General features: G+C 38.7%; 2 protein-coding genes across 2 annotated transcripts in view; one reads left to right on the forward strand and one right to left on the reverse strand.

The window, feature by feature from the left end:
- Positions 1 to 250: 250 nt before the first annotated feature.
- Positions 251 to 6092, forward strand: LOC124290095. Its single transcript, XM_046726786.1, has 8 exons — positions 251 to 584; positions 2736 to 2826; positions 2945 to 3030; positions 3268 to 3441; positions 3558 to 3655; positions 4139 to 4278; positions 5051 to 5163; positions 5994 to 6092. Exons 3-8 carry the CDS (start codon positions 2987 to 2989, stop codon positions 6001 to 6003), a joined length of 579 nt encoding a protein of 192 aa, XP_046582742.1. The 5' UTR covers positions 251 to 584; positions 2736 to 2826; positions 2945 to 2986; the 3' UTR covers positions 6004 to 6092.
- A 7138-nt stretch (positions 6093 to 13230) lies between these two features.
- The window catches only part of LOC124290096 (SH3 and multiple ankyrin repeat domains protein 2-like), a 44237-nt gene continuing 42925 nt past the window's right edge, over positions 13231 to 14542 (reverse strand). The window contains exons 2-4 of the mRNA XM_046726787.1: positions 13953 to 14016; positions 13757 to 13868; positions 13231 to 13363 (exon numbers count right to left, since the gene is read on the reverse strand). Coding sequence (XP_046582743.1) covers positions 13290 to 13363; positions 13757 to 13868; positions 13953 to 14015 — 249 coding nt within the window. The 5' untranslated portion in view covers position 14016 and the 3' untranslated portion in view covers positions 13231 to 13289. The remainder of the gene's footprint in view (positions 13364 to 13756; positions 13869 to 13952; positions 14017 to 14542) is intronic.

Here is a 14542-nt window from a genome sequence, read left to right on the forward strand (position 1 = left end):
ACACACTTGTTACAATGCACATATTCTTTAGATCTACAAAAGAGATTTGTTCAATTCGTACCTATTCTCGGCCTTTTTAATCACAAGATTGCTCTTTTCAGTTACATTGCCGTGAAATGTCAATGTCAAGGCCAACTTGATAGGGGAAGTAATTCTTGTTTTTTCTTAGGTGAATTTTTCAGTTTGTGAGATGACGCATAATGAGAGTTCAAGTCATCATTTTCATAAAAACAAATACAATGAAAACATTTTTTTCACATATCTTTAATATCCTTATTGCATTTTTGGCAGACTTTCAAATTCTGAAGTAAAATTGTTATCGCCATGTGAAAAGATGAATTTTCAAAACTACTATAATGTGATGAAAATATCGAATAATTTCTTCTTGAGCTACTAAACCGCTATGCCGCAGATTGTGACGTCACTAACTACTTATTCATATGACGTCATTAATCACTTCTTATGGCATCATTAACTGCTGTATGCGAATGGTTTTGTGCTCTCACTAACGACGTGTATCATTCATTCCAGAGCTGGCATCAGGTTGGGGCGACAGTGAGAATCTAAACTAAACAACGAGTGAGGTGAGGTGAAATGGCGTTTAACGTCGTACTTAAGAATATTTCACTCATATGACCACGTGCATGCGTAGGCATGTGTGGCTGCTTGTACTAGCCCAGACGTATGCTGATTGTATTGTGCTAGCTCGTACGGAGCGCACAGACTGCTGATACCTCTCTGACAAACCTGTCAGTTGCCATAGCTCAAAATCTCTGCTATATATTAGGATAAACATTCAGTGATAAGCAACAAGACAAGCCGATAGTTGAGTGTATACAGGTGACGGTGACCCAAGGTATAAATAACATAGCGACTGGCAATGCTCACGTGGAACACTCCACGCCCGCCAGATCGACCTGGAAAATGTCCAAGAAAAACACCAAAGAGCCAAGATGTAAACAAAGTTGTAAATCATCCGTTTTTGTCAGCATACTAGCAAAAGTACAAGGATTTTTACTTGACTAAGAATATAATCCCAGATTGTCATTTGCTGTTATTGTAGTTTGTAAGATGCCTAGCGGTTAGTATGGTGGCTCATTCGGGCCATCGCTTTATCGCCCTGAAGAAATCTAGGCGATATCGCGACAAAGCGATAGCACGACACGATATTGCGATATGGCGATACAGACAAAAACGAAATAGTGATATCGCGACACGACATGACGATAACAAGACACGATACAGCGATAACGCAACACGCAATGGCAACAACGCAACACGACATTGCGATAACACGACACGAAATGGCGATAACACGACACGAAATGGCGATAACACGACACAAAATGGCGATAAAAAGACGCGACATTGCGATATGGTGATAACGTGAAAAAGCGATATTGCGATATGGCGACGCGATATGGCGATACAGCGACATTGCGATATGGCGATATGTAGAAAAGCGGGTACGTTGATTCATTCTTAGGATTCGATAATAAGATAGCGGAAAGTATGTGAGATAAAGATGCACTTGATGCCTGGAATAGATATATAAAGAGATATGTAGTGAATCATATCAACATAAACGAATTGTTATGCAACCTCTTTGGTTAAATCACCAGTTACGCAACACATATTTGATAATCAATTACTGGTTTTAACAAGGAATTGTTAATATTAAAGACATTTTCAATGACTAAGAGGTACTCTCATTTGCAGAACTTAAAACAAAATTTTATATTTAGGGCACAGTACTTGACATAAATCGTGTCATCGTCAGTATCCCCCAAAATGGAAAGAAGTCATTCAAACTGCTGGAAACCCAAACATAACAAAGGTATCGATAAGTTCCCCTTGGAATGATCTTATTAAACCTACTAAAGGATCTAGATCAGTTTACGATAGCTTCATATCCAAATCCAATTTTCCAAACGTATGCGATAAATGGGAAGTGAAGTAAACGATCATATCGATTTTAAGACCATATTTGTGCAATATAGACTAACCTATGGTGGCTCATTCGGGCCATCGTTTTATCGCCCTGAAAAATGTAGGCGACATCGCGACAAAGCGATAGTACGACACGACATTGCGATACGGCGACACGATACAGCGATATTGCGATACAGACAGAAAACGATATGGCGATAACACGACACGATATGACGATAATACGACACGACATGGCGATAACAAGACATGATATGGCGATAACACAACACGATATGGCGATAACACGACACGATATGGCGATAACACGACACGATATGACGATAACACGACACGAAATGGCGATATGATGTAAGTCGATATGGCGATATTGCGATACAGTAATACGATATGGCGATATGGCCATACAACGATATTGCGATACAGCGATATCGTCATATGTTCACTTGTTAGATCTGCGCATGCACAAACGGAAACCGACTCGCAATTTGTAATGTAAGATCATATAAGTAAACATTCAGCCACCATATAATATGAACCAAAATATTTACAGCAGTGACGGTAAGATTTTAGTATTACTTCTAGAGATGATGTCGTAAGTAAATTAGTAGTTATCACCAGCTAGTAACTGTTATACGCATGTGTTCCTTCTTCGTTATACTAACAGCATGTGTCGTGTAACTATAGTATAAAGAAAGCACATCTTTAATGAATGGTAATAAACCCATACTGTTGCTTACGCGGAGCATGTTAAATGAGGAAAAAGGCAACTGTAAATCTTTCAGCATACGAACTCTGAAGCGAACGCTCAGCACACTTGGTCTGAGGCGTCGTTTGGGCTGTATAGATCATGAAAGAGTCAAAAGGGCTATTCAGGTAAGACCTTTTTCATCCTTAATGTGCTATCAAACTTTATTTGTCTTTGATATATGCACACATACACGCATGCACGCACGCATGCACGCGTTATTCTTAGTTATTCTGTTCTTTTCAGAATGAGCTGCAAGGTAGTGGTACCTGTCTCGGCTACAGAAGCATGACTGAACGCCTAAGAAATGTTCATGGTCTCAGAGTACCAAGGTAAAGTATCCTGTGCGCTATCCGTGTCTTTACAAATTATAAAATGAAATGTGCAACAAGCGACAATGGTATTGTTCAGGCATAAAATGTCAAAGAATACATCGTCAGTGGAATATTGTTTATTGTGAGGTTCGGTGGGGGTAGCCTAGTGGATAAATCGCTCGCTCGTCTCGTCGAAGATATTCACATCAGTTTCTCATAATTCTATCGGAAATATACGACTCCTATTCATACTAGGCATTTGGTCAAGGAGATACTGACGATTGTCGACCCAGACAGAGTATCTGCCCGAAGGACCCAACGTTTTTCAAGACGACTGTACAGTAACAAGGGACCCAAGTATCTTGTACACATAGATGGCTACGACAAGATTACACCATTTGGTTTTGCTATTCACGGCGCTATTTGCGGGTAAGTTCATACTAAATATTATATAATATTTATTAGTACCAGACACCATGTTGTCATTCTTACATAGTAAAGGAAATTTGAATGAAGACATATATATACTTTAATATCATTTTCAGCTTTTCAAGACGAATACTATGGCTCAAAGTTGGCAGAAGTAACAAAGATCCATATGTTGTAGGTGACTATTTCCTGCACTACGTGGAAAGTATTGGAGGTAATGGAGACTCGGGAGGAGTATAGTATCATCGCTTTGGCCTAATGCATGACTTCTGTGTCCAATGTTTCAGACTATTTCTGATACATTCAGAACCTCAAACAACTTGGGATCCCAATTATGTTGGATTGTAACGCCGCTCTAATTCCAATTCACAAAAGTTGTACTTTGCATCAAGTCAGCGTTGGAAATGAATACACAGTGCTATTTACAAAGTGGTCAAATGTAACTCAGCGGTGGCTGACCGGGTTAGGTGGCTGACTTTGTGTGCTAGCTATAAGTTGCGTGACTCTGAGGGTGTGGGTTCGAATCCCGAATGGGACTCACTCCATCAAAAGTACTAGAATCTGTACTTTACTGAGAAAGTGTAATCCAAAATATAACATATGTCATAACGTAGGAAATGTTCGACAACGGTAACTATGTTAAATATGATGCATTGTGGTGCCGTACATTGCAAAACAGTATTTGTTTTCCTTTCAGGGGTTCCCCGCTCCATAAGGATGGACAGGGGGACTGAGAACGTATTTATTGAAGATATACAAAAAGCAATGAGGTGGTCACACACGGATGATATGGCTGGAGAAAACAGTGTCTTGTATGGCAGTTCTCACAGAAATCAGGTTTTTACTGAACCAGAAACATATAAACCCTGATACCTATTCCTCAGTATGAAGCATTAGCTCACAATACACCGAGTATCATCACTATATGACAGCTCATGACATAGTCGGAATTATCCACTCTGCTTTTAGTAGTGATTTCGTATGGATGTGGAAAGGGTTTTCTTTTCATCACACATGGTAGTTTCTGTTCACGTTGTTTCAGTGACATCTAAAGATGAAAACACCTCCTATTTTCATAGAACAACTGAGGGAGTTCTAGAGTTCTATAGATATACACCTTCTGTACTATTGAGCTACGTTTCGGCGTAGCTACTAACACCGTCATCAAGCATGATATGTACAATACTGCAAGAAAGGCTATGTATACATAGTAACAAAATGTACATGTAACAATTGCCTTCTTGTGTAAACGTTGTACATAAACTTCATTAATTGTGTAAACATCAATCAACTTACTGTTCAAACTTGACTATGTATATATAGCCTTGCCTGCAGTATTGTACATCTCTTGCTTGGTAACGGTGTAAGTAGCTACACCGAAACGTCGCTCATATTAATAATAAAGAAGTTGTATATCTATTGAACACTCCCTGCTGTTCACCACACCAACAATGCCACTCAAACAAGATATTTTCATGGAATGTTTTAATATGTCTTATAGAGGTCAAGTCTATTTTCCATGTGTTATACACATCGATATGACTGGGAGCATTCAGCACTAAGTAAATGCATGTGTATCTGACTTTGAAAGAAGCATTGTTTATTGCAGAGAATAGAAAGATGGTGGTTGTCCTTGAGACAAAATGGTGCGGATTACTGGATCAACTTGTTCAAGGACATGGAATCTCAGGGCATTGTATCAGCTGACAACAACCTTCACATGTAAGTAGCAATCACAACTATATCTTTCATTATATTTTGCTGTATTCAACATTGAAATAGATAATCTCATAATGTTTTATTAATATGCAAATAGAATTGCTATTGGTTCATACATATTTAATTGGCAAACCAAGCAGTGTGTTTTGCATTTGTTTCCATAAACCTTAGAAAGGTAGGCAACGCCAACGAGCACACAACCCTTTTCTGGTTGGTTGATAATAGAGTGTCACTGATTTCGTATCGTTCTCTAACATGTGTGTTTGTTCTGATGATTATAAAAGATGCATGTGAAGCTGTTACTGTTACCATAGGAATGAATTTCAACACACGATTTGCATTTATGAATATATAACCGTAAAACCCGTTTTACAGGCTTATTTGGCGAATTTACAGTGTATGAGAGGATTTTACATTTACACTCAGTTCATCAGTAAACATTAACTGTCAAAAGTGCAACATCTGTTTTTGAACAGGGAGTGTTTGAGGTTCTGTTTCACTCGGCTGATACAGACTGAGCTTGACCAGATCGCCACTGAATGGAACCAGCACAGGGTTAGGCGAACGGGGGCAGATGTCAGTGGAAAGCCAGATCTTCTCTTTTTTCTTCCATCTGAATACGGTAGGATTCACTGGAGTCACCAACGGTATTGTCCATGTTGTGTTGCAGTTAATGCATAAACAAAACTTTGCATATCCTACGGTAGAAAGATCTTATAAGATAACTCGTTGGCATGTTACGCTTTGACCCGGGTTCCACCCCCAAAACTTGCGAAATGTATGTCGTTTATACCTGTTGTGACACTGCGTTAAACCCTTCGTATATGTTTCAGGCACTGTTGATTACAAGACTGAAGTTGACGCACGAGACATCCACGCTATTCAGTCAGTGTGCACCATACCTCGCCCTTCGGGATGTGAAGAAGAGTTCGAAGACGTCTGTCAGAATCTCCTAATCCTCAACGGGAAGACAGAGCCAAAGGATACCCAGGAAGCTCTGGACCTATATGCTTGGCTCGTGTCAAAACTGGAGGGAAACGTGCATTAAATATGACTTTATTAAAGAATGTTAGGAGACATGGAGTCACATTTTTCTAACAGTTCAAACCTCTTCATCTGAAGCATCTTGTCACTTTCATTAATGCCCCCGTTTTATATGACTCTCATGTAGGCGCCGAATTATTGTTAGGATTACAAACAGAGGGTTTGACTTTAAACCCGAACTAATAATTATTCCATAAGAATAGCATGCACAAACATACTGAAAATAATGGTTGAAACAAAACCGTAATCAACTTTTCAATTATGAATCATGTCTCACGCAAGCACTGTCTTGTGTAAAATACCATTCACTGTAAACTAAAATTCAAAAGAGATTATAAATGTAGGCCATTTGTCACCTTCAAAACTGTTACCTTCGTAGTATGCACATTCGAAATATACATTGTTTAAATAAAAACGTAATCAGCCTGTCGTGTGTAAAAATACTCTCTACACCAATTACGTTTCTGAATGTCTTACTCATATGACGGAACTGTATAAAATGATATCAAGTTCTACTATTTCCCAATTGTTAAAAGTAATGTATGTGTACATCTTTCCATAGGTTCTGAATCACAGGTGCTGACAAACTAAAAGAGAATAATAACTGAAGTTGCTAAATGAGCTCATAAGGACACATTTGTCTCATTATCCAAGTGATATTCTAAACAAAGCCATGCCTGCATGTATCCATGCAATACATAGAAACAGTGTTTACATAGTCCAAACATAAGTGTCATAAGAAGGTTAATGTGATGCTAACATAATAATGGTATATTCTGGTTAGCTTTTCCTGTGTATATTTATGCAGCTTGGACAATGTATTACATGATCCAAGGGTCTTAATTCCCCCAACAGGTCGTGTAATAGCTATGGAGCCGTGCAACTACATCTTTACTCTGTAGTAAATAGGTGTACTTTTACAGCTGCAACCATGCTCCTTTTGAACATATCATAACACGCAATTAACGGCAAAGATAATGTGTTTGAACATGTGTTGGCGAACGGAAAGTTCTCTTTTGCCTCTGCTGAAAGTGGGTCACATTGGTGAAACGTTAGTGTTGGCTGCGGTCGGAGACCAAGTGGCGGAACTCTATCGGCACCACTTGAAAATATCAGCACATCCTTCAGAGACGTATCTTCCACACCCTCTGGAAATAGTGAAGTTGTACAAACCTATAACTCGCGAATTCAAAAGTATCAATATCTGGTTTCAGTTATGACTTTATATCAACACATTAATTCTTAGGCGAAAGCATGATAGTTCCTTACAGATAAAAGAAATCGCAGTTGTTTATCATGCTAAGACCCATATAATATCAAGTATACATGCAATAACAAGACTGGCCACGATGTTTCCTTTGATTGTCATTCTAGAAGTTGAGTAGATGAAGAATGAGGACTATTTTTATGGATATGTGGCCTTGTTTTATACTTGTTTCGTAAATATTTTAGAAATATGTTTTAGGCCATTAAGTGCCTGTACAAGCTATAACACGTACACAGTATACAGAAAGTAACAATAGATTTACCCCAGCAATTATATAACTCTTAACTTCACCATAGCCACTGGCACTCTAATGATAAGCGCATTGCATTGTCTGCCTTGTACCATATCCCTATCATGTAAGTCTCCTTGCCTACAGTTCAACTTGATTTCATTAAGCAGTTGTCAGATACTACTCTTACAAGTCAGAAGTCCTACACATGTTATGCTGAACGAATAGTTTGGTTTTTTAGTGGAATGAGTGGCTGTGGACCTCACTTCTATGTATGTATCTATAAGGTCAGTTTGTGTTTTGCTTTCATATTCATGTATTTATATATATGTCTGTATAGTTGTATATGAATTAAATGCATTAAGTTAAGATAGATATCTCTGTTGAACCAACACATTAACTTGCCATTGAGTGTGTGTTATTGACTAGTAGTTCATAATTAGTATATACGCATATTTAAATGTTCAGATATTTTACCAGCTTTGAAGGTAATATCCATAAGAAAACCTTATTCATTAACCACTATGTTTCCTAAAGAGACTTGCAAATACATTCAATCTCCAGCAGGACGTCTCTCCAGTTGGAGTGCACCAATTTCTCAAGCCTGTGTGTATTACTACCCTCCTCGCTAAACACTGGTGTATAGATGAGTTCAAAAGTCGAGGAATCTATGCTGTGGTCCTCATGAACAAACAGCTCCTTCATGCTGTGCCTGTTTTGCCTCACTGCCTCGAGCACACCCAGGGTTTTGAGTCCATGACATAATCAGCAATGAGTTGATTGAGAGGGCAAGCTTTTAATGAAGACATCCAAATGTTTCTACAAGTATAACACATGATCAACTTGTTACCCCACAGACAGTGAACACGCACCATTATTACATCTTTGCAGTTCTTGTTAGATTATTTAATACTATTATAGTAAAATAAATGTATTTGAAGTATATTACACTCACTGGTCAATGCAATGTGACACACGACCCAGAACCAGGAAGTGAATGAGAGCTGTAATCATCTCGTCCTTCCGATCTGCCCTGTACATCATTGCGCCACATCCTGCAACGACGATCAACTCCTCCGCTTCTGGCACTGTTGACGTGTCCTCTGCTTGGCACAGCTGAAAAGATTTAAGAATCCTATAGGACTGTCGGTGTGTTTGCAAAACAGGCACGTTCAATAACAAATGTCCTGGATATTGTTCTCTGTAACCAGACATATTTATGGTTATACAAACACTGATATTGTATGTTTATTTTGCAAGCACATGACCGAGAACGGAAAAAGTACTTTCCCTTAGTTATTTGTTCCTTGTACTCAAGATTGAAAATGTGGTCAATAGTAGGAGCCGCAGATTCTATACCTCCGACGATGACGTCATAAAGGAGTGGGCTGAGAAAGGACGGTTGTGGCCCCCCGTGAACAAGGGAATATGCCCTCATCACTCCAACAGTCTGATAAGTTTTGCTTTGTAAGGCTAAAATATAAAATAATGCATATTGGGATGAAATCACGAAATTTATTCTCACTCACTCTTTTGCAAGTACTCTCATTCGCGGACGTATACACACGCAAGCCTTCCTGAATTTTGAGTGAAAATAATCTGATAGTAATCAAAAATGTCCATTTATCATTCAGTGTAAAACTTAGATAACCTTGTGATATTAAAATAAACCATGCTGATATTTAATTTAGTTTCGTTCTAATCATTGATAAGTTACATAATTAAATATCCGAACACCTGTGCAATGTTTATACAAAGATGTGGTATTACGGATGTATGTGTTTCGGATAACTATTGTCTATTAATAAAGTTACAGATACAGACACGTACAGAACACACTGCACTCGCATGCATAAAGCTACTATGACAATTGACATGACAACTCTACTGCAAATACCCAGCACCTTACCTGTGTAGATAGTTGACAAAAGCAGACACTACATACGGGATGTCAGAATCGATATTCAAGCATTGTCAGCATAAATTGTGAGAAAAGAAAATATAGGAAAAAAATATGAATGCCAAAGTTTAGGTCCTTTAAGATTATTATATATAGCTATCGCAAAGGTCATTTTGAAAATCTAAATCCGCTTTTAACATGAAAAAAATACTCTTTATTTTTGTTGACAGCGGTGTAAAATAACAAAAGTGAACACTTAACATTACCAATCGATTTTTCCGCTGTAGAAATGTGCCAAGCTTTTACTACTATACCATTACAGGGCCATGCCTTTCATTAAAGACAATGGTTGGAGTCCCACTATCCATTGAAGGGAGCTCATCTCAGTCATCTGACGTACTCTCATCAATATCCATCACCTGTGCCAAAACACATAAAACAATCTATCACACGTGATTTTATTTCTTCAAGGTATACAGTACAACCAGAAATTATTGAGAATTTAAAGATTGCAATTTTTATATATTGTTTTCACTCATTACTGACGTATTAAATGTGAATATTAGTAGAACATAACTCCAGATTCAAAGACAGGTGAACAGTTAGTATTTTGTCAAGTCACCATGGGCAGCAATGCAGGCTTCAATGCGACGGGGCATACTACTGATCAAAGAAGTTAGAAAGTCGTGGTCCATGCTGTCCCAATATCGGACCACCTCTTCTTTAATTTCAGCAATATTTGTCAGATTTTACTTATTGACACTTTCCTTCATAAGTCCCCAAACATTTTCTATTGGATTTAGGTCAAGACTGTAGCTTGGCCAATCTTATAATGTTATATTTTGGATCCGTAACCAGGCCTGTGAATGTTTTGGGTCGTTGGCCTGCTGGAAAATCAAAAGATTTCCATAGAACACTTGAGCAGATGGCAGTAAATGTCCCTCGAGAATATCTGTGTACCGCTCACTGTTCATTTTCCCTTCAAATACACAGAGGGGTGTTGCCCCTAACACAGATATGCCACCCCACAGGTGAAATTTCGGACTGTACTTTGGGCGATGATACAAAGGTTTTTCAGTTTGTTTGGTCCATAATTTCAGTGTATTGGGAAACAGCCACACAGAACTTTCATCTGAGAAAATCTCAGTGTCACAGTTACATTTTTTATGCTGTAAGAACCAGGTCGTCATTCGCTACCTTTGTTCAGGTTTCATGATCGGTGAACGAATTCCTCGACTTTCTGCCAACCCATTGCATGCAGCTCAGTTCTAATTGTCTCTTTACTGACAGCCACAGTTCTTCTATCAATCAAATCCAGCCTTAAGGTTTCTAAACTCCTTCGTTTGTTTTTAGAAACAAGAATACCAAGCCGCCTCCTGTCATCGACAGTCAATTTTCTGAGTCTACCTGCGCCTCCCTGGTGCTCAATGCCTTATCCATTTGCAATATATTTCAAAACAATAAACAGTGGACAAAGGGATCCTCTATTCTAAATCATCCAATCTGTGGATCACTGAAAATGTTGTCTGCTAGCAAGTAAACAAAGGGGGGGGGGGGGAACTCTTCACAAACTAATGAAAAAGGATTAACGCAGTTGTGTCTCTTGAATGAAAACAAGCACTTGATAGCTGGTCAAGGTTGTATATACTAGCAATCCAATTAAACATATTCCTAAAATTCGCAATAATTTCTGGTCATACTATATTACTTAATCTACAGGCACAGAATTTCGGGTTGATCACACTTGTTTTCCTTATTAACATTCATTAAATACTAACTATTTAAACTAACACCTTTCGAATTCATGTTCACAAAGAATTATTCGTTATTTGCCGTATGGAACACGCCTAAGGCGCTACAGCTTCCGGCACAGAATCAGATGAACGTATGGTCAAATCCCTCATTTGCCCTGAATACAAGCCATACCCACAGTTCTGTCACAACCTCAGATTTCCGTAAATGTCCGTGTCGGAATATCATTCTTCAGTAACCCATGCTTGTCGTAAGAGGCCACTAACGGGATCGGTTGGTCAGGCTCGCTGACTTGGTTGACACACGCCATCGGTTCCCAATTGTACAGATCGATGCTCATGCTGTTGATCACTGGATTGTCTGGTTCAGGCTCGATTATTTCAAGACCGCCGCCATATAGCTGGAACATTGCTGAGTGCGGCGTAAAAGTAAACTCACTCACTCACAACCTCAGACTCCCACAACGGACCGCCACCGCCATATAACTTTTCAAAGTGATGTTAAATAATCGCTTATCTTACTTTTCAGGCTCAGTTAACAGAACGTGATAAGCCATAATTCATGTATGTGTCCAAGAGCGTCTGTTGTGGTACTCTCGGATGGTAGTTCAAGAGGCGGAAGACAAAAGTCAGCACTATATTTGACGCCAGCAGCAGCCATGTTTATTATGGTTTGGGAACAATGGTAGAAATGGTAATAAGATGGAAATCACGTGACAGAACGGTCCCGATGTGGAGACCAGCTCTGTCACTTACACAGATTCAGAAGACGGACGGCGATTTTTCATCGTCGACGTAGTCGTTGGTGAGGCGACGGCCTTGGCCAACGCCCCGACTAGCCGCACAGTCCGTCCGCTTCAGTGGGTGATCTGGGCCCGTTTCGTCGCGTCGTCTCTGCCTGGTCTCCCTGCTTGGTCTCCCTGAGTGACCACGTGAGTCGGGTTTTATGCATAGGGACATTACCACGTTGTGCAAGGTCGTTAAGATTTAAGGGTCGTGCCCTGAGGGGGGTTTATGATAAAAGGGCTACACCGAATGATTGCTGAATACATTAAACAGACAAAGGGGATAGAATTTCGGTCCACTTTGGATATATATGGAAACAATTATGTTGTTTGACTACATGAAGTTTTACAGAAACTTATTGAAATGGTTTACTCTATGACATATGTTACATTCTCTTTTATTGGGAAACATGTGGAAAAAATTCATGTTAAACAGCATCACGCCTTCATTATTCAATACCAAATATAATAATACCAACTCGGACCAGATTTATGAAACATGTATTCTGTTCTTAGCTTGTGAGCTACAGAATATATCATGTGTGTTCAGACGTTTACCACTGAGGTATTATCTCTCGCAACCGCATCAGGCTCCTCATCTCCTGGGCAGCCCCCCCTCGACAGTCTGTAACAATATATTGGACAAAATAAGTTAGGGATATTGGTATTTTTATGATTGATATTTCATCAGTATGTCAATGAATAAATACATCATTATTCATAATTTCAAAATTTACATATATCCCTAACAGTTTTTGTCCAGTATACATAGAGACATTCTGATGATGTCGTATATGCGTCACCCAATATTACGTAGTGTAAAAAAATACATTTAAACATATTCAATGTTCAATGCCTGACTGAACTATTTGTAAATTTTACAGTATGCACAGGTACACTTGAATAATACATTGAGGATTGTCAAGTTGTAGAGGATGACATAGTTGAACACAACATTCTTTATCATTACTTTTCTATAAGATGCCACACGTACCTGCTCTTCAACCGCTGATGTGTGCCGATATATCCTAATTGGGTAGGACTTTCTGTGCGAATACACTTTTTAACACTTCTGTTAAAGTTTTTATCTGCATCAAAAGTCTGAGAACCGCCACCCTTGCCTGCACTAACCAGGATGTACATGCTTCGAGATTTATGTTTCCAACCGATATGTAGTCGCCTGGTTGTCGATCGTGATGCAGCAGACTTTGGACCTCTCCAACTCACCTTGAAATAATCGCGACATTATCGTTTTTCAAATCAGTATGAGCAGACGTATGTGCAACAAATAGCAACAGCAAATATCCATTGTTTCGAAAAATGAGCACGATACTAATACCAGGTTCTTTATCTGTGTGTACAATTGTTTGCAATACAAATTTGCTAATAAGAATATATTTAGTTGCTTTGCTTTATATGATGAATGAGTAAGAAGAAATTGCCACAATACCCGTTGTCTACGTTGAGACTGAAACATCCGGAGACGTTGAACAACTGGTGGTTCTGACATAGACTCTGGAAAAGTTAATAAATTGTCAAACGCCGATATTTTATTATTTGAACGTAACATGACATAATCAGCACTCATGAATTACGGATTAATTGGTCTGATAATCTTACCGGAAACTAAATTCTTGCACCTCTGTCTTAATCGTGCTCTTTCCCCAATTGTCTGCACGCCAAGACTTCTAAAGTCCTCCTCAGTCAAAGACAGCACGTCTGTAGGATCAACCTTAAGAGAAACGTAGAATAGGTGCAATAGATCATAAACCATAGACGTACGAAATAAGAAAAATGAACATGACCTTTTCCAAACCTTGTTGTCCTGAAAGTTCTTTTTCAGTGACGACAGGTTGAGTTCTTCAAGAATTTCATCCATGCTGAAAAAAAAGATCACAATGAACGTAATTCATTTTCATATTTACTGATTCATAATTTTGCACAAAAACATATCTAAATTCCGTATGTACATCATTAGTTTAATAACGTTTTATATATCGCTCATGCTATTCTGTCATCTATTTTTGTATTATATATATTCGTCACGCCGCAGACCCGGGTTCGATTCCACACATGGGTGCAATGTGTAAAGCCCATTTCTGGTGTCCCTCGCCTTGATATTGATGGAATATGCTATTGGCGTAAAACTATACTCACTCCCTCACTAACTAATATATATATAACATGAATCTATTTTACATACTTTCAAAATCTGTCGGACAATACATTTGTGCTTATGCGGGAAGACTACGGTGTATGATTCGCCAAACAGATTGACGGTATCCACTGCGGAAATAGAACTATAAAGAATTACAGCAAGTGTTCCTCTATAAGAGGGGCTGTACTTACTAATTTAATATATAAGGGTAACAAAATCAATGATGCATTTTTTCGAAGCCTGCTTCT

This window comes from Haliotis rubra, unplaced genomic scaffold (genome assembly GCF_003918875.1).
Source record: "Haliotis rubra isolate DU_JTF1 unplaced genomic scaffold, ASM391887v1 Scf457, whole genome shotgun sequence".
Taxonomy (NCBI): domain Eukaryota; kingdom Metazoa; phylum Mollusca; class Gastropoda; order Lepetellida; family Haliotidae; genus Haliotis; species Haliotis rubra.

What these genes read in the sequence shown, in the direction of transcription:
- LOC124290095 (XM_046726786.1), top strand. Translation starts at nt 2,987, where the DNA reads ATGACTGAACGCCTAAGAAATGTTCATGGTCTCAGAGTACCAAG. An exon ending in ATTCACGGCGCTATTTGCGG is followed by an intron (nt 3,442 to 3,557) that starts GTAAGTTCATAC and finishes TATCATTTTCAG; the next exon opens with CTTTTCAAGACGAATACTAT. An exon ending in GCAGTTCTCACAGAAATCAG is followed by an intron (nt 4,279 to 5,050) that starts GTTTTTACTGAA and finishes TGTTTATTGCAG; the next exon opens with AGAATAGAAAGATGGTGGTT.